Source organism: Takifugu rubripes, chromosome 8 (genome assembly GCF_901000725.2).
Source record: "Takifugu rubripes chromosome 8, fTakRub1.2, whole genome shotgun sequence".
Lineage (NCBI taxonomy): Eukaryota > Metazoa > Chordata > Actinopteri > Tetraodontiformes > Tetraodontidae > Takifugu > Takifugu rubripes.
Genome location: NC_042292.1, coordinates 844151 through 871331, shown reverse-complemented (window position 1 = coordinate 871331; position 27181 = coordinate 844151). Strand labels below are relative to the sequence as shown.

The window sequence follows — 27181 nt, the reverse complement described above, 5'->3', positions numbered from 1 at the left end:
CCTGGAGGAGCGGAACGAGAGACGACACTTAGTGTGTGGGGTATCACGCTCTCATAGCCTGCTTGAAGACACCTCTTTTAAAGCCATGACCTGTGGTGATGTATGTGGGGCCCATCCGTACATAGATATTTATGTTGCCACAGTTGTTATTCAGCTCCATCGCCTCCTCACCAAGCCCCGCTGCATGGCAGGGCGACCTGGTGATATACCTCCTTGCTCTCCTTCAAGGACCAGAAGTTAGAACCATAACACCTTTTTCTGCTTCAGTTGATTCACTCGGTACAACACGTGTAGTGTGACATGTATACATGCCCTGAAGAGCAGCTACCAAACTAGAGTCAAATCTCAATGTGCCAGTATCGTTGGCCTAAGGAGGACAGATTAAGCCACTATAGGAGCTATAAAATGGAACAAAAGTGTGGTGAGGACCCACTGGCGGCAGAGATAGTCCTTACAGATACTCCGCCTCTGGTTGAATACACAGTGGGCCAAAGGAAGAGCCCTGTTGCTCTAGGATTTGTAGGCAGAGAGGCTTCTAGTAGATGATGCCACTCTCAATTGTCACCACATTTGGGGGCACACCTGTAGCTAATAAATTGGACCTTTCATGAGGTAGATCTGGTTGTGAATGAAGCACCTTCCCTGCCTTAGAGGGGGGTTCCTTGTGGAGAGCAAGGTGTCAGAGTCTGGTTATCTCCACTTTCCACGACTTTGCCAGCCAGCGGGGAGCCACAAGGATCTGGTGCACCTTATCAATCAGTGACAAAATCATATCCACTGGGGGAAACACACTAAATATTTCAGAGCCAAAACGGCTACTAACAGTTTCATGTAGTTGATGTGGATTCTGCATTGCTCCACAGTACGCACTCCTATTACTGTTGGGCCTTCACGCAGAGAGCCCCCACCCTGTCAGAAACATATCTGTGGAGAGCAACTTGCAAAAATTCATTCCTCCAAATGATTATCATTGTCACGAACCCTTTTGGAGGTGATGTGATGCACAGAGCCGGTGAGATTGCTTCATGTTTTGAACTGATTGCATCTGTAACAGCCCCAGTGGCACCACTGCAATTGATGCCATCAGCCTCTCAGTCTGCATCCCAACTAGAATCGCGCAGCTGCCGGCCCCCTGGAGCTTGCAACTAAAGCCCAATCGTCCTGATAGCCTAGTAAGGCAAGACCTGTTTCCCAGACTGACTGGCAGAATTTGGCAGGCGTAGGCTCTGCCTAGGAATGCAAACCTCAGAAATAGTGTGTATTACTATGGGAAAGTAAATGTCTGATAGATCCATCATTGTAAACCTCCTGGTCTTATAGCACTCACTAGCTGTCTGAGTGTCAACATCCTGAACCTGTAGGTTTTTACAAATCTGTTTTACAGTCGTAGATCGAGAATAGGACAGAGTCCTCCCACTTTCTTTGGAACAAAGAAATAATGGCTGTACCTGTTCACTGAACGGCTCATATTGCTCTTTTGTTCCGCAAGCCCTTTATTTCTTTTTTTTTCATTACTGCTGCTTCCTCATTCCCAACAGCTTCATCTACAATAGTGCAGAAGTGAGGTGGCCAAGCCTTGAACTGTAAAGGATAGCAGGTGGTAACGGTGAGACTGCTTATTGGCATCACCGAGGGCAGTGGACTGCCGCCCCTTGGCGTGCGAGGGGGAAGCAGTAACCCCAGCCTTCCCCGATGTTTGTGATTCATATTTTTGTGAAATGAATTGAACCTTAATGTAATGTAATAATGAATATTTTGGAACTTTTCACCAGCTGGCAGCTGGAGCATGTGACGGCTTAGGTCTGCACAGGTTAGCGGGCTGCTTAGGTTTAGCATCACACCTGGGAATTATACTGCTGAGAGCCTTAGCTTGCCTTTTTCCCCGGCAAACTTAGCCGGGATGCCGTTGAGTGATTGTCCAAACAAACCATCGGCCGATACAGGCCTGTCCACATAGATAGCCCGGTCTCTCTTCAGAAGGTCGGACAAAGTTCGACATAGGTGCGCAACGGTTAGCATGGCACATATGGGACACACTCATATCCTCTGTATGGAGCATAGTGACAGAGCTCAAAGCACAAGCCACGCTTGTCTGCGACCGATTTTTTTTTTCCTAGCTGTGAGTCACTGCACTACTTGGATGGGGGCATAGCAGAGCCACCGACACCGTGATTATAGGATGGGACCAATTACGAGACAATTCCACCCATGGAGGATGCCTACATGACTGGAATGCTGACCAAACTGGCATTCTCTGCTCCATCCAAGCTCAAAAACTGACTATGGCCAGGCACTGGCGCGGGCTGAGAGTGGTTTGTGCCATGTCGAAGTTAGTTCTGCAACAAAAACCTGGAACATGGGCAGGTTGTCGGGTCAGGAGGGAGGGAATATCCTGTGAGTTATGACAGTGTCGGAGCCAGTGGAAGAGCTGGGTAGTCGACTGATAGCTTTTCATGTGCGCAATGGCACAGGAAGAGGAAGCATGTGTCGGTTTGGAGGGCCAGTGCAGCAGCAGAGCAGCAGTCTACTGGTCCGACGATGACTCTTTCTGCTTATTAAAGCATTAAAGCATGCATGTCCAAGCCGATGACAAGCAGGTCATCGTCCTCGTGGCAGGCATCTAGCCCCTGCAGAGACTGGCTGATATTTTTCCAACCCATCAGTGAACTTCATGTGGTCTGCCCAGCGGTCCTGCTGCCTTACCAAATTGTCTCTCCACGAACTTCACCCATTTCTCCAGGGTTGAGCCTCGGAGGAGGCAGCAATACGCACAAGAGCTCAGCTGTTAAGCTAAATTCAAGTTGGCTGTAGCCTGCAATTAAGACAAAGGTAAGTAGCAGCACCTAGCCAGCCTACTTCATGGAGGTGTTCATCACAAGGAGAGGAGCGTAAGAACTGAATAGTGACTGTGGTGTCATAAATATGTGGCTCCAAGTGAATCGACTGAAAGGGAACTGAGAAAACATATAGGACATTCTGAACCACCTCTCAGCCTGGGACCAGCCTGCAACCGTGGTTTACTGAGCCTGATTACCCTCTCTGGTTGTCTCTGTAGGAGTCGGCTGTGTATGGAGATCATATCTGGTTTGAGACAAATGTGTCTGGAGACTACTGCTATGTTGGAGAGCAACACTGTATCGCTAGAGCACTGGTAAGCACTGTACATGATCAATGCACATCAGCTCTGCTCTCAAAACTATTTCCACTGCTTACAATAATACTTATACTCATACTTTGCAGTGTTTAAACTGGTGTAATGTGTAGCATCATTTAGGATGATTAGCCCTATGAAACCCATGACATTCTCTAAAAAACATTTACAGAGCTCTTAATGGGTGGCTATCATGGATGTAATCGTAAATATGGTCATTTTAGTCATTGTTCAGTAGTAAGAGTGTATTCAAGTAAATAAAGTTTCATACCCACATAAAGAAAAACAATCGCTCTTCCTTTCTTCCTTCTTTGGAAATTTATTCCACCAGATATCCATAAAAGTGACTCATTCTCTTTACTCATGACAGTTTCATAGTCATTTTCTTTCACTAGAATGTGTTGTTAACTTTGTTATTTATTACTGTAATTTCTTTTTTCCTTGTAGGGTATCCTTTTGTGCTTGGAAATGCATAATAGTGTATTATAATAGGGTATAATAACAGGACTACTGATAGGCTTATGAGACAAGATCTTAGGTGTCCAAGTCATTTTCTTGATCTCAGCATCACTAGAGCAGCCTCAGGGAGTCACTGCAGACAATTCAGAAGATCTGGTCAAAGCACTCTACTGGCCAGGAGAACTACCTCTTTTTCAAAGAATTACCTTTACTGAGATGAATTAATCAAGTGTTTGTTGACCCAATTTTTTTCTACAGCGTCATTAGGTGTTGATTTTTGAGATGCTATACTGACACCGTGTGGTCGGAGCCGGTATTACACTACGATAATTCAATGGCCAAAAAATAGTTGTTTTTCTTATGTATGTCTATTTATTTTATTGCATTCTCTTTCTATTTTCTAGCAAAAGTCTGTCAGCAGAAAAAAGTGTGCTGCCTGTAAGATAGTCGCCCACACTATATGTATCGAACAGCTGGAGAAGGTAATTTCCCATACATTTAAGCAAATTTAATTTAAACTGTTTTTTCCATGTCCATGGAAATGAAAAGGAGACAAAAGAAACAACTCATGAAAACAAAAAGAAACATTATTATTATTATTATTATTATTTTCCACAATTGTTCCACAATTGGTCAATATCATATCGTATCCAATATTCTTTTTCTTTCATTGTGACACAGAATAATAGTTAAGAAAGCAACAGAAGCTTACAGTATACATTTAAAAGTTTCAACTAAAGAATATTACTGGTTTAGTAGCACTAATGATGCACACTAACACAGATGCACACTAACACTTCTGGCTAATGTGGGTAATTTTGTGGCTGAGCATCAATTTGAGAGCAAAACAATATCCTGAGATCGTTCCCTTTCAAAATCAAGTTTGTGCATGCACATAAAAACTGAATTGTTAAAATTCAGTTGTGATCCAAAGATAAAGCTGGAGCAGAGAAGATTAAAAGAGGGGGATTAAAACATCTCTCACAAAGGAGGGGAAAAGTGATGGAGGGAAAAACAAAGGCAGATTAATTTCTCAGTCCTCTTAAAGAACAGAGAAGGGGAAACACACGATTAAGCTGTCAAGGTTTCTTGATAGCTACAAGCACTGTACTATTGTCTTGCAGAGTTTTCTTTCAGTTCATTTATTCCCGTAAAACAGACAGCCTTTCTTAACTCTCCGTCCTGTATGACCTGCAGTTTCCCAGCTCTAGAGCCATTCTGCTGGATGCCGCCCTGCCATATAATGACCCCAACTTTAGAGTGAGACACACAAAGCTTTTCCTTTTTTTACCTTTTCCATGTTCACCACAGAGGTGGTATCCCAACTTCGGTTCATTATAAAGACAAACGTATAAAAGAAAATGGCAGAATGTCATATGGGTGCTTCTCCTGGGATGAAACTTCTGCAACAAAATATAGAACCATGTTTCCAAACAAGCTGGAACTGCAATTTTACAGGTGTGCAGAGATGTTCATTTTCATTTCGGTTTTCAAATTCTGCAATTCCTAACCTCTGAAATTCAATATTATTTGTGCTTTTCAGTGTCCACATTTTTTGGGAACATGGTCATTAGGTTGTTTCAAACTTTTTTCCATCACCAACTCTGTAAAATCCATTTTATTTTGAGCAAACGGTATAAGAGCCTGGTAGAGCCATTGTGATTCCTTTAGGTTTTTTAATAAAACAAAACAAAATATGGTGGCAGTGCATGTTGAATAACCTCGCTGTTACGGGGAAAAAACCGAGGTCACGGTACATGGTGGTGGTATCTCTAGATTTACCATTCTTTTGAGTTCTAGCGATGAATCAGCTGCAACCGGCTCCTTGTTATGTTTTGCCACATGTATTTACACCTCTCTGTTCTCCCGTTGTTGCCTTCCAGATTAATTTCAGGTGTAAGCCTTCTTTCAGAGAATCTAGCTCCAGAAACCTTCGAGAGGTGAGATTCCCATTTACCTGTTAAGACGATAGTGGGACGGAACATTGCCATTGCTGATTGAACAGGTTTTTCGTGGGTAGAATAAGTCATAAAACTGATTTGGTCACCTGTCTTCATGTTCAGCCCATTATAGTGCGTCATCACTGGGTGCATCGGAGACGGCAAGAAGGCAAATGTAAACAATGCGGGAAGGTACCTTAAAATTGTTCATCTTAACCAACTTGAAATTGAAAGCATTTAGAGTTTAAACTTGACATTTGGTTAATTATTTTACTAACTCACAGAATAGATAAGTTTCCTCATTTATTTTCTGTGCAGGGCTTTCAGCAGAAGTTCACTTTTCACAGTAAAGAGATTGTGGCCATTAGTTGTTCCTGGTGCAAACAGGCTGTAAGTGTCTTACTGAAAAGTTTCACCTGATGTCACTGACCTTATAGAAGGATATTTCATCAAAGGTCTCGTAATACTTTTCTCCTTCCAGTATCACAACAAAATGTCCTGCTTCATGCTGCAGCAGATTGAAGAGCCCTGTCCAATAGGAGCTCATGCTGCTCTTGTAGTTCCTCCCACATGGATAATTCGGGTTCGACGGCATCAGGTGACAATTACAGCAATCATTTTTTACAAATAACTATTTTAAAGTTGGATAACTTTTCTCCAGTTTTTTAATCAAACCCACCCACATCTGTTTGTCTCCCACAGTCTTCTATGAAGTCGAGTAAGAAGAAGAAGAGAACATCCTTCAAGAGGAAAAGCAGCAAAAAGGGAGCTGAGGTCAGTTTTGTGGTGTGACCTTAAATAAGAGTACTCCATCATTCCAGTATTGATGGGCAAATACCCCAACATCCCTATTATAAATGAAAAGGCTCATTTGCTACATAGACGTTTACAAATTTGATAACAATGAGCATGTTGCCACTGTGCAAATCTTTTCTTTTGCTACTTTCACAAATAGATGCATTGCCAGTCATCTTGTGCTGGATTAAAAAAAAACAATGCCGTTTTCCACCTCAAAACCTGCTCAGAAAACTGTACGTAGACGGCCCACAAAGCACCCAGAAGTGGAGGCGGTTTCCTTTCTGTGCTGATCTTAGCGGATTGTGTCGTTCACACCAGCAGCGCCACCTCTGCGGGCCTCACACCCCGCGGCGATCGTGTTGGTGTTTTGTCTATTTTGTGCATGAGCGATATTGTCAAATCGGGCAGGAAGTTAAAAAAGAAACAAGAAAATGTGGCCAATTTTCTTGATAAAACTATTTTCACAATAGATGCCCTGATCAATAAATGCAATGTTATACTTGTGTTCATTAGTATTTATGTTACTATCTAAACAGAGTGTGATACAGATGAACACACACACACACACACACACACACACACACAGAGGAAATGAGAACAAACGAGAAAATGACAGAGAAGAAATAAATTTGGATATTGAGGGAACATGGCTGGTTGTATTCATTCATTTAGTGCAAGATGCCTCCAGAGGGCACTCAAGGTACTTTATTACTGATTAAGAGAACAGTAACTAAACTAAACTGCTTATGTACAATTTGTTGAATATAAACCATTAATGATTTAAAGATCTGGGCCTCTTCTCTGACAGGAAGGAAGACTGTGGAAACCATTCATCATCAGGCCAATTCCCTCACCACTAATGAAGCCTCTGCTGGTTTTTGTCAACCCAAAGAGTGGAGGAAACCAGGTATTCCCAACTGAATATGTTGTTTATCTTGTTCAGGTCAATAAATGAATCATTATAGAAATAGTTTGATGCAAATTGTTGTGGTTACATAGAGATGATCGATGACCTTTGCTTTTCAGAATTATTTCCCCCTTTTTTTTTACTCTACCGGTAATTAGCTCTCAAACGTGCCAATACTTCTTTATCTGCCAGGGCACCAAGATTCTGCAGTCCTTGATGTGGAATCTAAACCCTAGACAAGTGTTTGACTTGAGCCAAGCTGGGCCCAAGGAGGGGTAGGACAGACGCTCACACTCGAGCATGCAGCTGACATGTAATAAACACTGAATGAAATGGTTTAACTCTGTTAACCTGTGTCAATCTTGCAGCCTAGAATTGTATCGGAAGGTCCATAACCTGAGGATACTGGCCTGTGGGGGAGATGGCACTGTGAGTGGTAACAGAAAAAACACGTTTTAAATTAAATGCTCAGTAAAACTTGTGTGTGTAGTAGAATATATTCACCTCCATATTTACATTGGACATCAGTCGCACAGGTTTGGATGTTAGACTTCCCAAAAGTGTAAGAAACAACCATAAAAAAGGTATTTGTTGTTTAATGCCATCAGAGTTATTCCAGGATGAAAGACAGGCCAATAGAGATGTGTAAAAACACCAAAATCATGTACCTTAAAGTCCACTAAAAATATTCTAAAGCAAATATTATTGAACAAATATATCTCTCTCTATGAAAGTGCATTTCTGTTTTGAATTAGGTGGGCTGGATCCTGTCTTGTCTTGATGAATTGGCGTTAAACCCCCAGCCTCCAGTTGCTGTGTTACCCCTTGGGACTGGAAATGACCTTGCCAGAACTCTCAACTGGGGAGGGGTGGGTACAGAGATATGAATATGTTGATGCTGTCAAACTAATAATATATTTCTCCTGATTAATCACAGCAATAAAAAAAACAAAACATGATTAATCCCTTTTATTTAAACTGTCAGAAATTCTGGGCATTGTGTTTTAGCAATATGAAATGATAAGCAACATCCAAAGATTCAAAGTAACTGGTTTGTTTTTTAAACTGTTTTTTTCTTAACTATGCAACCTGCTTTAGAACTTTGCTGATATTGTTGTGTCTGGGCTTGTTAAAAGTGGGAGACTTTAATTAGGTTTACATAAAACTTAGTAGGAGTAAGGATGACAAAGTTTCTTTCAGTTTTTAAAATGTTTTCCACATGGAATTTAGCATAGGAGTTAATGGGAGCAAACACCTGGCTCGTCAGTGCATCAGCTCATGTGCTGATTGATTTATTGATTTAATAACTGACCTCTCAACAAAAGGATGTTTTTTTCATGTTTGTAAGACTGAGTTAAAGCGATGTGGCGTTTTTGTTCATCGATTTTAAAGCATTTTGACCGAAGTAAACCCTGAACACTTGAGGCATGGTAGTAGAAAAGAAGTAGAGTCGCGCACCGACTCAAATCGTTGAAAGCTTTGAGGCTGGCAAGTGACAAATGGCCAAATGAGATTAGCTCAATATCCTACCACTAACTCCTGTAAGTGATCTAGACAGATGGCTGTATGATCTAGCCTCAATGAAACACAGAAGATTCCAAAGAAGTAAATTCCAATTATTGTGGGTTAACATAATTAGCGGCGTTAAATGAATATTTTGTTACAGAACATCATATTAATGTACAGTGTTAAGATGCTGGATCCATGCATCAGTTGATATATTCTCTTGATTTCAGTGGCATCAAGTTCCTCCCTGATTATTTTGTCAACTACATGGTTGATCAAAAGCATGCCAAAGCCTTTGATGGTGTGGATCTTGTGCAGCAGATTGACATTCCAGTATCGTAGTTGTAGATCTTGGTGATGTGGATCAGTGAGTCTGTCTGACTTTTTCCTGGCTTGACACAAATTAAAAATCTCTTCCCAGACAGACAACTGTGCATCCCAGAACACAAAGTTACTGAAACAACATAACACATACGAGGGATACATGCATGCAATACAGGCACAATTTACTCACAAGTCAGTTAATAATTCCATTAAAAGTACCCCAAAAATACAAAAAAAGACCCTTAAGATGGATTTGAAAACATCAAATAATATCTACTCCTTAATACTTAAATATTTTGCAACATATTCCGGGGAGAAAGAACTGTATAATAGAAAGCCGTTCTATATTTAATGTTAATAACTTAACTAAAGAGTGTTTGGTTAGCCATAAAAACTTAAGAGGTAATTTGTCACTGGGTCTACAGCTTAGTAATAAGATCAGTTTATCACTGAGTTGGAAAGATGGGATTTAATATTAGTCAGTAGTAACAGCTGATGGGCTGTAAATCTACATAGTTTGAATTAACATCTGAGAATATTTATGATGCTTTCCAGGGTTATACAGATGAACCTCTTTCTAAAATCTTGTCCCATGTGGAGGATGGAACTGTTGTCCAGTTGGACAGATGGAGTCTACGGGTTGAACCAAATCACACTGCAGGGGCAGAACCTGATGAACAACAAAATGATAAGGTAAGTCGCACTTGGAACCCAGCAAAGGCAATGTGTGACCATGTAGCTCCGCTCACATGTGTTTTGATCGTTGTCTGGACACACAGCTGAATACAGTAAATACATTCAGTAGAAAGAAGTCGAATATGTCATTTTTGGTTTGCTAATGTTGTCTTTCAGCTTCCTCTAGATGTTTTCAACAATTACTTCAGTCTTGGGTTTGACGCCCATGTCACTCTAGAGTTCCACGAGTCAAGAGGTACGCTTGGAGCTTAACACTGCAGTGAATACTGATTAGCCATCAGTACACCCACAGAAATAATTAGCCTTGACCCCTTAAAAGGGACTGTCTGTCTTTGTATTTTGTTCACAGAATTTTAGAGTTTATCTTTTAAAGTACAGTGATCCCTCGTTTATTGCGGGAGTTGCGTTCCAAAAATAACACGCGAAAAGTGAAATCCGTGAAGTAGTCAGCTTTATTTTTTTAAATTATTTTACAATGCAATACTGAACTATAGAATGAAACCAAAAATCAAAACCTGTTTTAAAGCCCAAAATTTGTTTAAAACAATAATTTTAATCTAGTAATACAAGGTTGGAAACATTGTCACTCGCGTATTTCACAGTCCCAGCTGTGCCTCTTCGCCCTGACTCCGCTCCGCTGGAGCGTCTGTTTCTACTGAAGGTGCAGGAGTCTTTCTCTGAGAGAAGAACATTGTTATGGGTAGTTGTTGGCGCTCTTTCTTTTTCTGAGCAAGAAGATTTTTATAAACGGATATGCCACCTTCGATTATATTTGAGAACTGCAATGAACGACTCGCAAAAAAAAATCCGTGAAGCAGCGAAGCCGTGAAAGATGAAACGCGATATAGCGAGGGATCACTGTATTTCAATTTGATATATCCCAAAATAAGAAATTAAAAAAAGGATCAGTGTATGAATATGTTCACACATTTGACAAGAGTTCTCACTCTTTTTGTCTGTTTTTAGAGGCCAACCCAGAGAAGTTTAACAGTCGCTTTAGGAATAAAATGTTCTATGCGGGGGTGAGTGCAGCTCAATTACCAACTGTCATAATGTTTTAGTGAATCTCATTCTGTTGTTACAGACAGTTTTATCTACTGGCATTAATTAACTTGATTGTTTGCTCTGATAACATTATTTTGACTTGACTACTGTGATTGCACTCTCAAGCTAAGTCTTTATATCATGCATAGGATCAGATCATTTAGGGTACACTGTCCTGTAGCAGCATAGTGAAAGAAACAAATAACTTCAGTGTTTGGAAAGGCAATAGAGGATCTCTGGCCTACCGCGGCTTCCATAATACACTCCTCAGAGAGAACTGTCAGTTTTAATCTGCGTGTGTGTGTGTGTGTGTGTGTGTGTGCATGCGTTACAGACAGCATTTTCAGATTTCCTGATGGGAAGCTCCAAAGACCTGTCTAAGCACATCAAAGTTGTGGTGGGTAGCTGTCACTCAAGCAGTCATTTATGTGAAAACATCAAGTCACTCAGTTTCTCTCCCTCTGTCCGCCTCTCTTCCTCTCTCCGTCTCTCCCTCCCTCTCTGTCTTTCTCTAGTGTGACGGGACAGATTTAACATCAAAGGTTCAGGACTTGAAGCTGCAGTGTCTGGTCTTCCTCAACATCCCCAGGTGATTTCACTCCGACTTTTACAAATGCAGCTTATTTGCTTACGAAATCTGTTATGAAAGTAATAGTCAATTGTATTCTTTATGGATTTTTAATAAAGCCTATACACAGTTAATATAGAGCATTGCATTTTTGAATTTTGTTATTTTGAACATTTTCCATATGAGAATATAATAAATATAAATATATTCTGAATAATTTTTAATAAATCAGTGTGAGCGATACACATTTCCACACCCAGGAGCTCACCAGTCACTGCTGAAGCTGTTGTCCCCTGATGCTAGGAAGCCTAATTACAAAGTGCTCCTACATTTGTTATTGGATTCAGTTCAGTCTCAAGGATCTTTAATCATTTCAGATTGATGAGTTCTCTTGTGCTACCATCTTTCTTGTACGTATTGAAAGTGTATTTTAAACAAAATCAAAGGAATGAAAAGGTGTTTTTTTTGCCATAAACTTACATTTCGTTCTGCTTCTACATCTGGGCCCTTTATTTGTGGAATTCACGATGACCAAAACTACGACTTTCTTAAAAGAACTGCTGATCACAATTCTCAAATGAAGTTTTTGACTGAATCTATAGGTACTGTGCAGGCACCACACCTTGGGGAAATCCTAGTGAACACCATGACTTTGAACCTCAGCGCCATGATGATGGATACATCGAGGTCATTGGCTTCACAATGACATCGCTGGTATGTAATTATGTATGACAGCTGGTGTTTGTTTGTTTGTTGGTGTGTTTGTGAAATAACTTCAAAATTTATGCTGGGAATTTATTGACATTTTCAGGAAATATTGACGATTAGCTGCAGAAGATCTGATTCCAGAGGGACATTGACCCTTAGGAATCAGATCATAAAGCAGCCTATTATATTATGTAACCTTGTTATGTATTAGCTATATATATTTTTTCTATGGGTACAAGTCACAGTATGTGAGGAAATTACCTGACTGCAGAGGCCTACGCTCTACAAGTGCTTTTTTTTGTTTGTTAACTATGCCTTGGTTGCCAGGGTTACAAGAGAATAATGTCCTGACGGTCGATTGCCTGCTGATTACAATAATTGCTACAATTACTATTTGCAATCATACAGTAAATTACATAAATAGCATAGGCGCTGTCTCCCTTTAGTAGCCCACAGTTTATTTGAATCAGAGATCTCACAACATATGCTGTATGTTTTTTTCATTTCTTTTAGCTTTTTTGATGTAATTGGCTTTGACTGCATCAATTTTTTTATACTTTTATAAACTGCACAAACATGAGCAGCATATGAAAACAACAAAACAACACCATGCGGTTTGTCTATTTAAAACATCCATCCATCCATCCATCCATCCATCCATCCATCCATCCATCCATCCATCCTCTACCGCTTATCCGGGGTCGGGTCACGGGGGCAGCAGCCTAAGGAGAGAAGCCCAGACTTCCCTCTCCCCAGCTACCTCTTCCAGCTCATCCGGAGGGATCCCCAGGCGTTCCCAGGCCAGTCGAGAGACATAGTCTCTCCAACGTGTCCTGGGTCTTCCCAGGGATCTCCTACCGGAGGGACATGCCCTGAACACCTCTCCAGGGAGGTGTCCAGGGGGCATCCTAACTAGATGCCCAAGCCACCCCATCTGGCTCCTCTCAGTGCGGAGGAGCAGCGGCTCTACTCTGAGCTCCTCCCGGATGGCAGAGCTTCTCACCCTATCTCTAAGGGAGAGCCCAGCCACCCTACGGAGGAAGCTCATTTCAGCCGCTTGTACCCGTGATCTTGTTCTTTCGGTCATTACCCAGAGCTCATGACCATAGGTGAGGGTAGGAACAAAGATTCCACAGAGTCCACATTACTGCGGACGCCGCACCGATCCGCCTGTCGACCTCCCGCTCCATTCTTCCCTCACTCATGAACAAGACTCCGAGGTACTTGAACTTCTCCACTTGGGGCAGGATCTCCTCCTTGACCCGGAGAAGGCACTCCACCTTTTTCCGGTTGAGAACCATGGCCTCGGATTTGGAGGTGCTGATTTTCATCCCAGCCGCTTCACATGCGGCGGCGAACCGATCCAGTGATAGTTGGAGGTCACGGGCCGATGACGCCAACAGGACCACATCATTCACAAAAAGCACAGACCCGATCCTGAGGTCACCAAACCGGATCCCCTCAACACCATGACTGCACCTAGAAATTCTGTCCATAAAAGTTATGAACAGAATCGGTGACAAAGGGTGGAGACCAACCCTCACCGAAAACGAGTTCGACTTACTGCAAGCAATGCGGACCAAACTCTGACACCGATCGTACAGGGAGCAGACGGCCCGTATCAGGGGGCCCGACAGCCCATACTCTCGGAGAACCTTGAGGGACCCCTCGAGGGACACGGTCGAATGCCTTCTCCAAGTCCACAAAACACATGTGGACTGGTTGGGCAATCTCCCATGCACCCTCGAAGACCCTGCTGAGGGTGTAGAGCTGGTCCACTGTTCCACGCCCAGGACGAAAACCACATTACTCCTCCTGAATCCGAGGTTCGACTATCCGGCGGACCCTCCTCTCCAGTACCCCTGAGTAGACCTTACCAGGGAGGCTGAGGAGTGTGATCCCCCTATAGTTGGAACACACCCTCCGGTCCCCCTTCTTAAAAAGAGGGACTACCACCTCGGTCTGCCAATCCAGGGGCACCGCCCCCGATGTCCACGCGATCTTGCAGAGTCGAGTCAGCCACGACAGCCCTACAACATCCAGAGCCTTAAGGAACTCTGGGCGGATCTCATCCGACCCCGGGGCCTTGCCACCGAGGAGTTTTTTGACTACCTCGCCAACTTCAGCCCCGGAGATATGAGAGCCTATCTCCAGGTCCCCAGGCCCTACTTCCTCACTGGAAGGCGTGTTGGTGGGATTGAGGAGGTCCTCGAAGTATTCCTTCCACCGATCCACAACATCCCAAGTTGAGGTCAGCAGCACACCATCACCACTATACACAGCGTTGACAGTGCACTGCTTCCCCGTCCGCAGACGTCTGATGGTGGTCCAGAACCTTTGCAAGGTTGTCCGAAAGTCGTTCTCCATGGCCTCACCGAACTCTTCCCATGCCCGGGTCTTTGCCTCGGCAACAGCCATAGCTGCACTCCGCTTGGCCTGCCGGTACCTATCTGCTGCCTCAGGAGTCCCACAGGCCAGTAAGGCCCGATACGACTCCTTCTTCAGACGAGACGAGCACAGAAGTCCAATAACAAAACACCGCTCGGGTTCAGATCAGGGGGGCCGTTCTTCCCAATCACACCTCTCCAGGTCACACTGTCATTGCCAACGTGAGCATTGAAGTCACCCAGGAGGACGAGGGAGCCCCCAGAAGGAGCACTCTCCAGCACTCCCTCTAAGGACTCCAAAAAGGGTGGATACGCTGAACTGCTGTTTGGACCATAGGCACAAACAACAGTCAGGATCCGTCCCCCCACCCGAAGGCGAAGGGAGGCTAGCCTCTCATCCACCGGGGTAAACTCCAATATACAGGCACTGAGCTGGGGAGCAACGGGAATTGCCACCCCTGCCCGTTGCCTCTCACCATCGGCAACTCCAGAGTGGTAGAGAGTCCAACCCCTCTCGACTGGTTCCAGAGCCCTTGCCGTGCGTCGAGGTGAGGCCGACTATGTCTAGTCGGAACTTCTCAACCTCGTGCACCAACTCAGGCTCCTTTCCCACCAGAAAGGTGACATTCCATGTCCCTAGAGCCAGTTTATGCAGCCGGGGATCAGGCCACCAAGGTCTTCGGCCGCTACCCAAAACACAATGCACCCGACCCCCTTGGCCCCTCCTGCAGGTGGTGAGCCCACGGGAAGGGGGTCTCATGTTGCCTCTTCGGGCTGTGCCCGGCCGGACTCCATGAGCAGAGGTCCGGCCACCAGGCACTCACCAACGTGCCCCACCCCTAGGCCTGGCTCCAGGAGGGGGCCTCGATGACCCACATCCGGGCAAGGGAAACGTAGGACCAATGTTATTTATCTTCATGAGGGGATCCTGGGCTACGCTTTGTCTGATCCCTCACCTAGGACCTGTTTGCCATGGGTGGCCCTACCAGGGGCATATAGCCCCAGACAACGGAGCTCCTCGGATCATTGGGACACGCAAACCCCTCCACCACGATAAGGTGGTAGCCCAGGAGGGCATTTAAAACATACCATGTAATTTATTTTAATAAATGGTGAAATGCAGCAATTTAGAATTGAATTTCTGTCTGTGAAAAAGTACATTATCTAACACAAAAATGGTTTGTTTAGAGAATATGGAGCTACTTTCACTCCCCTTGTGTTTTCTTTTCTTCTTACCCAATTAGGCCACTCTCCAGGTTGGTGGACACGGGGAGCGGTTAAGCCAGTGCAGGGAAGTCACTCTCACCACAACAAAACCTCTTCCAGTACAGGTACCAGCTGTGGACACACCCGTTGCAATCCTAGCATGGTGGTTGCAGAACATTCTTCTATTTTTCAATATTTCTAAAATAAAATGTTGCTGCTACACCTGACTTTGGTCACTAACCTGAGGTGTCAAAGTTTTTGCAGTTTACTGACTGAATTATTTGATTTGTGTCATTAAAGGTGGATGGGGAACCTTGTAGACTCGCTCCGTCTGTCATCTACATTAGCCTTAGAAACCAAGCTAATATGATTCAGAAAACCAAACGACGGACCTCAATACCGCACCTCAATGAGTATGATTTTGTTCATATCACCAATTGTAATAGTGATGATAATAATTCTGATGATGATGATTATGTCTGCTTGTATACCAGTCAGCAGCATGTCCCAGATAGACTGAGAATCAGGGTCAGCAGGATCAGTATGGCTGACTATGAGGCTCTGCACTATGACAAGGATAAACTACGGCAAGCATGTAAGGACACACAGTAACAACCTATGAACGAAAGAAAGCAGAAGATTTCGTCTGCATTATTGCTGTTGAACATTTCATTGCATTCCGTAAATATAGATAGTTACCTGATTGGCTGATTTTTTTTACTTTATTTTATTTCTTGGGGTTTAATTGTATCACAACAGATTTTTTTTAGCTGTTTTTGCTTCTTAGCATGTGGACAAACTTAGTGGAAAGACGGGTGTGGATATGCTTAAATAATAGCAGCATTGATAATTAGAGAGTATTGTCCACAAGGTAATGTAATCTATAATAATTTACAGTGTTTTACCTGAATTATATCATATTCAATTATCTTATTTTTCTCTCTCTCTCTCTCTCTCTCTCTCGCTTTCCCCCTCTCTCTTCCTCTCACACACTCTCTGTTCATTTTAGTTTAGAACTCTAACACCAGAGGGCACTGCTAGCTTTTACAACAGCCATGTTTTATAATTCTGATAAAATGTGTGTGTGTGTGCGTGTGTGTGTGTGTATGTATGTATGTATGTAAAGAGGGTTTCACTCCTTTATTCTATTCCGACCATGATGTAGTCTTACAATCCTTATATAGGTGGGAAATTAATTATTTTATCCAGATGTTTAATTTTTCCCAGTTTTATTCATTTTATTCGACAGGCAAGTCACACTCTGATATCAAGATACAGTAGTTAACTTTTTGTATATTACTGCATTCAACTCTCACCATCTAATTTTTAAATTCAGCTGCTGCCACTTTTTTAGTAAGAAAAGGAAGTGAGTAGTGCAAATATCAGTAATGGCACTGAATTTTGCCTTTCACGTATCCACTGTGCAGGATGTTATACTGTATGTGTGAGCCCTCAATTAGCAGAGCTCTGTATTTGCTTGGGCAGGTTTTCCCCGTATCCTTCAGGTACCTTAATACACACTTTGGATAAGATTCATGTGTGAATGGAGCTGGAGAACAGCATTGTGCAGATCAGTGAGTGGTTGTGTTGAGGGGTGCCATGTAAATGGAAGAACGCAAATATCCAAAGGTGAAGAAGAGTGATATTTACATAACAATGACAGAGTGATCTCTTCTAAACGGAGAGATGAACACATCTGAGAGCTTCTGATGATGTGGGCTGACACCAGAATAGTCTGACATATCCAAAAAACAGTTGAGGGTTCAGTCATGCACAACTCAGTCATCAAGTACCTTTGAGATGTGTTTGCTCCACCCACGCTCTACCTAAAACTCAAACAATCCAATGGATAGCCAACATTTGGGATAATGTCTGAAGCCAAGACTCCCCTGTTAGGTGGGACACGTGTGAAGGAAATCTTGATTGAAATCTCAGAAAATCCCGATTACATACGTGAAAGTGACTTTCTTTTACATCTCATATCCTCTGTATCTCCGCTGTTGGTTCATGGAATGTGTCATCCCTACTGCTACTGCTGCGTCCCCTGTTTAAATCTTGTTGCTTCCACTTCATATTCATCAGAGATGATATTTTTGCACACCTTGTCCATGAGTTCCTGTCTGTCTGATTTGGATTATTCTGTCTCTCAGTGCCTGGTTTTTGATCATGCTCCATTTTTCTTCTTGTGGCTTTGAATTAGTCACTTGTGATTGGCCTCCTTGATATTGCTGCCCTTGATCTTCTTTTTTGGCCGTCTTCTTACTGCAGTGGGATGTTCTGGACGTTCAACCGACTGTTGGAGACCCACATTGCCCTTGTGTGGATATTAAACTGTGCTTAACTTCCTTGAGTAAATATTCCAAAAATGTTAAGATTTATTGGAGGTAGACAAGGTGACATTGGGTTTTTCTATATGTTCCCGATTGGACAATACATGTCTACATATAGTATAATTAAAAATCAATGAGTGACGTGTGGGTGACTGAATGTAAATGTGTAATGTGCAGAATTGACAGTTGTTCATAATTGTCAATCTTTGAATCCTTTACCTTTGAACTGCTAGTTTAATAATCCTTTGGCACAGCTTGTAAGCTGCAGCCGCAGAACTGTGACAGTTGTGCAGTTAGCTAGATGAAGACATTGGTAATCTGGGCCACAAAATACCAAACTTGAAAATGAATTGTTGAACCTGTGGGCACTGTTTGTTAATCCTTTAACACACTTTATAATCCCTGCCTACGGATTTGTACAGTAAATAACTTTTTTCCCCTTCAAAAAAATTCTTCTCAGAAAAAATAAGTGAAGGCTATAGCTTCTTTCATTTTACAAGCTGATAACGGGAAGGCTCCATTGGCTTTATAAGGTATGACGAGGATCAGTAGTAAATATTGGCTTCTTATGGGAGGTCATTGAACTCCATTTTCAGAATCTGGCAGTGTTTGACTGTGGTTTTGTCAATGCTTGATTCCAAACAGAATCTCACTCAATGAGATATTTGGTATCAATGGGAGGTGAGTGTATGGGGGTGCAGCTCCTTCACCATACTGAGCCGTGTGATCTTCCGCCAGTAGAGTTGTGTTGTTTAACAGGCTGCTCGCCTGCACAGCCTCAGGGAGCTGTCTTTATTGTTTCTGCACTGAATGGTGGCTCAATGTCAGCCAGCTTGCTTGGAAGCATTTCATAAAAATGGCTACTATCAAGTTGACTGTTAATATTAGTGAAAGGATGTCACTTGTCATATATTTAGATTGATTTCAGAGTCGATGATTTCATTTACCATGAGGAATCTGTGGGTTTAAGCATTATTATGTTATCTACAGACTAAACTGTATAGATGAGCTACTGTATGTCGGTGGCTTTAAATTCAATACTTCTTCATCAGCACCACCATTTTGGAATATTTGATGTCATAAGGTAATTATTAAATCATATGAAAATTATTGGGTAACTTATATTAAGTAATTTTAATTAATCAATCATCCTTTTGTGGATGCTGGGTTGGGTTATGCTTGGATTTGTATTATATGTTATATTACATAGAATAGGATCCATTGGATATTTTGGAGCGCAAGGTGAAGTTAGTCACTTGATCTCTGCCCACCAATGCAAACAAAGATGGAAAAAATCTGAAATTTTAAATTAACTAAAGGCAACTGAAGTACAGACCTAACAAAGCATATAAGTGCGGGGGGGGGGGGGGAGCTCACAATATAGTGATGCTAGACTTTTCATCTACTTTTGATCAAGTAAGTCTAAATGAATAGCCCCTGAACCTGGAGACACTCTGCAGAAAAGCTCTTAGTTAAAGCTGAAAGCATGTACTTCAATCACATGTTGATTGTTTTCCTTTTAAATCTGTGGTCTGAGCACATGTCAAAGACCTCTTATGTGTTTGTATCTCCAGCCATTCCCGTGGGACTGATCGTGGTACCTGGTGACAGCGATTTAGAAACCTGCAGAGAACATATCCAGCGTTTGCAAGAGGTAAGAAAGAAGGCCAGCATTATGGAAGCCATTTTGTGATAAGTGATTGCTGAGATAATGGTTTTCAAGTCAGATTTTTACAGACAGTGCCCTCAGTTTTCAGAGTCCATTCACACATTTTGAGCTTTCACTTCCTAGAAAACTCCTCTCTACTTTTCTATGCTCCCATCTTTTTGTCTAGGACTTCTGCTCCCTCTCCCCCTTCAAATACTTGGAACTGCAGGTTTGTAGTTAGACGTTTGAATTTATATTGTGGTAATATATCAGCTCAGAGGCACATGGGAAAAGAAAAACCAGACCACTTTGAAGTTCCATGTTAATTGGAAAATTACAGATGTCCAAATTCCATTATATATAAACATTGATGTATTGTACCATCAATATTTTGACCAAAAGAGTAGCAAGGATACTATACAACTAAAAAGGTTTTATGCTATCATTCATGCTTTCATGTTTTAAAAAAAAAGATTTTTTTATGTTTAATTAATTAAAAGTAATAGCATCCTATATCTTAGCAGTCAGCTTTAACAAGAGAATAGAATTTGACTTATGAGGCCCCGACTTTCTTCGCTGCCCAACTGACAAATTATCAGACCCGGATGCTTCCTCCTGCCCGTGGAGGTACCACCAGAGGATTATATGTCCCTGTAAACTAAACCCAGCCAGACCCAGGTGCAAAGGCCTCGTCACCAAGTCCGCAGGGCACTCAGGCACCAAAATATAGTAAATATTTATACAATAACACTCTTTTGTGTTGGTTCTTTCAAAAATGAATTATGACCTAGTTAGAGTACTAACCAACACACACTCTCACACGTGGACATTCTAACCAACACACACTCTCACACTTCTAAACACAAATACACCCCCCACACACAAACAGAACACCATCTGTAGTAGATGTCACTGAATGTTGTAAAAATGTTTGGCAATACACAGATGCATGCTATCCAAATATCATTTTTGTGTAACTCCCTATTTGTTTGGCTTAATTACTTTTCCGATAATTTATACACAGCTAGTGAGAAGGATGGCAAAAAATTATTCATTGATAGTTTTGATCTATTTGTCTGAGCACCACCCAATCAACCAATTTAAAAGAATGTTGTATTTTTACAAACATTTTATCTGTTGTAATGTAAAACAGTGATTCAAAAATATACAGCAAAACTGTTAAATAATTAAGCTCCTGTTTTTGCATTACTGTGTTTGCCTAACTTTCACTAAACATCTTGAATTTTGCAACTTTGGTGAAGCAGTGGCCTCTCTTAGAGAATTGAGGGGGTGGGATTGATTGTTGGTCAGCATAGGATTATTTAAGAGCTGGCAAATATCCTCCAGACAAGCAACAAATTAACCACTTTAAAAGATATTTTCAACGTTGTTGGTGTCAGCTATGATCTATGAAAAAGTGTTTAAAAGAACATAGACCTTTGTCTTGTGTCCCAGCTTCAGGCAGAAGCTGTAAAGCTTTATCCATTACAGTCCTTTGATGTTTATTCATTACGGAACATTTCCGTGGAGATTCCCCAAAGATCCAACCAGTGATCCTAACGATTAAGCATTTGCGGTGTTGAAGGACGCTCTGCAGATTTTCTTCAGTTCAGCTCTATTAGTACAAACATGAGCTTAGTATTTACGACTTCTACATTCAGCCATTATTTCATATTAAAAAACTCATCCGCAACCAATAATTGCACCTTTTGTGAGACAGGCTTTATGTTAATGTATGGCATAAATGCCATGTGGGACACAAGCCAGGAAGTGGTATTGTCATCTGGTTCAATACGGACCTAGACTTCATGTTTATCTTGGAGACAGGACTTTCATTAATGATGTGTTCAATATATTGCTTCTTTCTGCATTCTCTAGAGATCTATAAAAGAGCCTCCAATTATATATAGGTACTGCTGGGTCATCACAAATTGTGAGTACAATCTGCATTCACTGCTAGTTTAAGGATGGACCGGGGACTAATGGACAAAGCATAGTGTGGAGAACTTGCAGTAGTCTCCTAGTTTAAATGTGATAAAACTACCTGACAGCATCAGGCAGCATAAAGTGCAAAAGTTTCTCAGCTTCTTCCTTTGATGTGGAGGTTGAAGGTTAGAGTTAGATTGTTTGTGACAGTAAGATTCTTTGGAGTTGGATCATATTTGATAGTGGTGCCATAACCAAAACCTGTCAGTTTTCCAGATGAAAAGCAGAGCAATTTGTATTGCTCAGGGTCACAAACAGTACTGGAAATACTGACCAAGTGATGTCAACAGTTTCTCAAGTGTCACAAAACAACTTATAATCAAAGATATACAGTCAAACTCGTCAACTTGAACCATCTGTGTAAATGTGTTACACCTGTCACTTTAAGGATATAGTCAATGTATTTGTCAAAAAAAAAAGAATGGATTCCTTTTTGAGACCAGAATTACTGTGTTGGTGTTAGACATGTACATGGATGATTTTAAAAGAGGAGGAATTACCACGTGTGAGGCAGTGTTACAGAGTGATAGTAAAATGAGGTAGCTGTAGGGTATTTAATAAGCCATACTGTCTCCTGTTAGTACTAATCCGTGTGAGTTTGTAGTCCAGGCAATAGCCACGCACTCATTGAACAAAACACATTAATCCTTTATCACAAAATCAAATAAACAACTCATCATGCACAATACCAAATGAATCAACACATGGAATTCAGATAATGTACAGAAAATCAGGAAAATGGATCACAGTGAAAGAAAATACTAAAAAAAACATAAAGTGCACAAAACAACCAAAAATTAAAATGCTCGTTTGAAATGGCAAACAATTTTCCCTCCAAACAATATGGCTCCCAAAAAACAAACCAAAAAAAAACCCTGCACAAAACATCAAAAACATTATCTCTGTCAGCTGAGTCCAAAGTGGAAAAATCTGCCCATAATGCACAGAACGATGACCTTATACCAACTGTCGAGCATGTTAGTGCTGAGCTGATAATATGGCTTCGCTTTATAACCTCAAACTTAATACCTGGCAGAAGTCAAACGTGAACTCCTTAATACATCTTAATGTTCTAGAGTCAAATTGTCCTTTGGCCAACAGCTCAAGGTTTGGTAATATTTCAGCAGAACCATCTCAGGCTGTTCAGAGGATTTAAAACAGACTGACTGAAAAAGAGTGAAGATGTTCTATCAGTCCAGTCAAATTCTAAACCTATTGCAGTGTAAATACACTAATTAATAGCTAATTGGTTGGCTTTTAGTCAATGTGAGCTTTGATTTGGTTATAAAATACCAGGATATGCCTTTGTCTTTTGGCATATAGAAGCCATTTGCACACATTAGTTGGCCCGTGTGTCTCACTGCTGAAGCATGATGCATGGACAATTTCCTGTGACTGTACTTGTGTTATGAGTTTCTTTTTCTGTACTTGATGTTCATTCCTGTTTTGGTGTGTGAAGTTATCTTTCTTTTGTTGTTCATTGATGCTGGACTGAGTTGATCTGCTAATGAGGAGGAAGGTTATGCTTTTCTGAATCATTTGGGTCTTCAGAGATAAACCCACACTTGGTCTTTCCACAACAGGATTTTTTGTGTATATTATTATTTTAAGGGTAATTATTGCAGTCTCGTTCATGTTTGGACTACTTTAACCTGCTTTTATTACTCTTCTGAATGCTTTTAACTACAGAATATTGGTGATTTGGACCAGGTATAGTTTTACTGGCATCACGTTGGTGTGGGTCAAATCCCATCCTTGCTCTGTGTGCCAGGGTTTTTGTAAGGCCTAGAAGTCGGCTCGTGTTACGCTTCATCCTAAACTTCAACTAGAGCTCATCCACTTTTTTCCAAAAAGACTTGAGATGGAGTCCTGGCAATGATAACCGAGAAGGGTTATCATTGCCTCTTGATCAGGGCATAGGCTGCATATCAACATTGCTAAAACCAACAGTTATTTGATGACTGTAATTATAGATTTCCTAAAACAATAATACAGAGAGGACAGTTGGGATCAACTTACCAGAAATAGCCGCAAACTATTATTTAACGCAGAAAGTTTGGATACTTTTTTCTGACTCTACAGTTAAACCCAATGTTCAGTGATCATTTACGCAGTACATTTATAAAAAAATGATTCAGCATTCTTTTCATAACAATTCCTGCCTTGCTTTAACTGCCAAAGATGAGCTTTTGATGTTCCAGCAATAGTTAGAAGAAATATTGTTAGAGCGCAAAGACAAGCTCGGCCGCTCACTGGACTGTGCCGTCATGCTCTGTCACCCTGCCATGCGGCTGAAAGAATGAGGTTGAAGTTGTATTTCAATGACCTTAAAGAAGGGCATTCCAAATTATTGTCAGTCATTTAGAAATGGATAGATGACTTTATTTTGCATGCCAGTCCAGTGCCATCCATTTGACCTGATTGGGATTCTTTTATCAGTCTATCTGACAGACTTCTCGCCCTTATGAGTCCTTTTGATCTATTTACAGCTACAGAGTTCGGTGTAAACAGAAAAAAGTCAAAATTTGAAAATACAATTGGTGACTAGCAACATCATTTGCTATTAATGAGGAGCAGTAATGATGCCGCTGTGAAGAACACAGTCCCGTACATTAGCTGCTCCATCGTTATTAATTTGTTCAAATGTTTTTGCAATGTTAGCCACCCTGGCACACTGCCGTAAGACCACTCAGGTACTGCACTGTAAAATATTTGATCTATTTCAAATTGATGTAAATGATCATCAGAAAGCAATTCATGTACATTTTTCAAAGTGCTGTTTTGTGTTTTTAATGAGCAATTTAAAAAATAAGAAATATTTTCAATAAGATTTTTGCATTCTTTTGATTCTACTGTTATCTATATAGGTTGTTAATTTAAACTATATGTATATAATAGTTTATAATGTTGAGTTTTTCCTTAATGTTGAGTAAATTATTGTGGAAGCTTTAGCAGGAATTGGCAGTACTAGTTGTAAACTGCTGTTCTGAAGAGGGAACAAGGCTTTTCCGTCCTCTCCATCTGAATTTTCTGTGCGTCACACTCAGTCCAGCTTACCCTTCACGAGTTAATAACAATGCAAACGTTATTTTTATCCTGTTTCTATGAAGGTTACATTGCTAATGCCACAAAGACAACTTAAGATAAGTTCATGTCAGACTTTGTGTTGCATAGCAACCAAATGATGTAACACTTGTTTCACCGTTTGATCTGCTGCCCTATGGTGAATCATGATGCACATATACATCTTAATAATCTGATGATAATGTGGTCCTCTTACAATCACAATTCATTATTTGAAAACATACATTTCAATGTGAATCTGCTAACACACTGTCCAATACATATCAAAACAATCATATTGATAACATGTTACTCAAATGAAACCCTCATGAAGACTATTAAAAACTTCATTAGCTGCTTTCTTACTTGAGGATACATGTCAGAACTCTCTGTGTTTACTGCACTTAGCTGCTCTAATTTAAAATCTGTGCTCTGGTGATTAAATTACCTTGTGAGATGCTTTAATGAGATAAGAAGCAATAATTCTGAGTTTTATTCTACACTCTAATTGCAACATGATCTGAATTTTAAAAAGAAATGATTAAAACTATGACATTCATTTAATCTATCAATAGCATATAAAAGCTAGACCAAATATATTTGTGGTATGCATTGATTTATTTATTGTATTTCTGTAGTTTAAGTTGAGATTTGTTTTGCTTGCTGTAAACACTGGAGGAGGCTACATTACCATTTAAAGAAACTCTCCATGTTAGGCTCCGATTGAATAGAGAATAAAGATCATTTTTGAAAAGAGAATCAGTCATAAACCTAAAATACAAGCTCAGTGTAACTGAAAAATAAAGCCACAAAGCCCATGAGTCTCTCCTCCAACGGTATATGTTTGAAGACGAGCAGGAGTGAATGAAGCAAAGTCTGGTGGAAAAAGATGACAACTGGAAGAGTCAGTCAGTTAGATAAGTTCACCTTTTGAGTCCACGTTTGTAGGTTTGCTGTAAACGCCTGTGGGCATTGCACTCGGTGTGAGACTGTTCCTAGAATTGACAGCAGGACAAGATAAGAGCAGACAAATGCAGAGAAGCTGAGTAGGAGGAGTGTTTACTTCAAGCAGTATTTTTGTCGCAGCCTGCATGAAATCTGAAAAGAAAGTAAATTCACTTTTCTCATTTTGTGTTTTGCCATGTTGCTTAGCAGAGATGTTTTATCCACTCAGTCCACACGGGTTGTATTATTTACACTGCAGCTACCACTGAATTTGATATTGTCTAAATTGTATTCGTATCATTAATTGGGATTTTTGCAGTGAAACTCGCTCTCCTCCTCTCACTCTTCTTCCCCTTGTCTCTTTTTTAACAGAATATATTGCGTATATATACATGAAAATCCATATTTGGCTGATAAAATTGTCAATTATTCAACAAACAGAAATATAAATTTACCAGCACCATTTTTAAAAAAGATTTATTAATTAAGAATGGTTAATGTGACACGTACTTGCTTTGCCATTGATGCTGCGCCCAATAGGGAGAGTACATAGATCCAGATTATGAATGGATGAGTCCTACTAACTCACGCTTTAATGAAGGATTGTGCTACTACTTTGTTCGCGTGAGTATTACCCCCTAAATTCAGGTAGTTGCGTAAGAGAGGAGTGCTACGAGGCATTTCCCTTTTCCAGATTTTTTTCTGCGACAGTTTTAGTTCAGTTACCAATGAAGAGTTGTAAAACCTCATAAATAACACATAATGTATCTGTAACAAACAGAACCGCTCACACAAGAAGTAGCCAGAGTCGCAGCCAAATCTAATAAATCTAGATCTGGGCTTTTATCACCAACAAACTGAGAATATAGTGCAATTATATAATGATATTTAAATTCAAATAGACAAATCTGCTGGAGTGTATCCAGTTCCTTATAAATGTCAGAGCTAATGGATAATCAGATGTCATCACAGGTGTGAAATTTCCATTTTTTTGTTTTTTAATCGTTTCAGGAAGTCCATAAACCGCACAAGCGATTGTCCCTGAGAATGACTGTTAATGTTAAACTATTAAAGTGAAGACAAAAAGATTAATAGGAGAGGACAGTGTGCCTTGTTGTTGTTGGAGGATTTCGCAACATTCCCCTCTCTGCAGACAGTCCGGAGGCTTTGGTCAGAGATCTGAAATGTCTGGCTGTGTGGTACAGAGGCAGCAGTCTGCTGATAGATGCACTACTAATGTTTAGTGCTGTGTAAACAAAGAACAAGGCTTTAAACTAAGTCTACAGCTAACAGGGAGCCAGAGCTCAGAGGCAGAAGTCTTGGTCACACCGGATCTGTTTTTTGATATTGCTGCAGTGTTTTGAACTAATTGGAAGCTGAATGGGTGAGAAAAAGTTCCAATAATGAGGTGGGTGGATGAAAAAACTGTTGAAAAGTTTAGGGGAGGAGAAAAACTCCAAAAAAAACTTCTGTTCAAACAATATAGAGAGCTGTGTTGAAATGTCACAAAGGTCA

The 27181-nt window shown here is 41.0% G+C and overlaps 1 protein-coding gene across 8 annotated transcripts in view; it reads left to right on the top strand.

Moving 5' to 3' along the window:
• LOC101068375 (diacylglycerol kinase zeta-like) overlaps window positions 1–27181 on the top strand; it is a 70715-nt gene that overhangs the window by 21343 nt on the left and 22191 nt on the right. For 6 of the 8 annotated variants that reach the window (XM_029839793.1, XM_029839789.1, XM_029839786.1 and 3 more), the window contains exons 4-26: window positions 3056–3151; window positions 4015–4092; window positions 4808–4870; window positions 5494–5550; window positions 5674–5742; window positions 5869–5940; window positions 6032–6148; window positions 6253–6324; window positions 7157–7255; window positions 7448–7530; window positions 7624–7684; window positions 8011–8124; window positions 9641–9778; window positions 9938–10016; window positions 10748–10803; window positions 11160–11222; window positions 11341–11414; window positions 11996–12107; window positions 15733–15819; window positions 15995–16107; window positions 16189–16289; window positions 19599–19678; window positions 19860–19901. In XM_029839793.1, coding sequence (XP_029695653.1) covers window positions 3056–3151; window positions 4015–4092; window positions 4808–4870; window positions 5494–5550; window positions 5674–5742; window positions 5869–5940; window positions 6032–6148; window positions 6253–6324; window positions 7157–7255; window positions 7448–7530; window positions 7624–7684; window positions 8011–8124; window positions 9641–9778; window positions 9938–10016; window positions 10748–10803; window positions 11160–11222; window positions 11341–11414; window positions 11996–12107; window positions 15733–15819; window positions 15995–16107; window positions 16189–16289; window positions 19599–19678; window positions 19860–19901 — 1926 coding nt within the window. The remainder of the gene's footprint in view (window positions 1–3055; window positions 3152–4014; window positions 4093–4807; window positions 4871–5493; window positions 5551–5673; window positions 5743–5868; window positions 5941–6031; window positions 6149–6252; window positions 6325–7156; window positions 7256–7447; window positions 7531–7623; window positions 7685–8010; window positions 8125–9640; window positions 9779–9937; window positions 10017–10747; window positions 10804–11159; window positions 11223–11340; window positions 11415–11995; window positions 12108–15732; window positions 15820–15994; window positions 16108–16188; window positions 16290–19598; window positions 19679–19859; window positions 19902–27181) is intronic. The other 2 variants (XM_029839788.1, XM_029839787.1) reach the window with 2 other exon arrangements.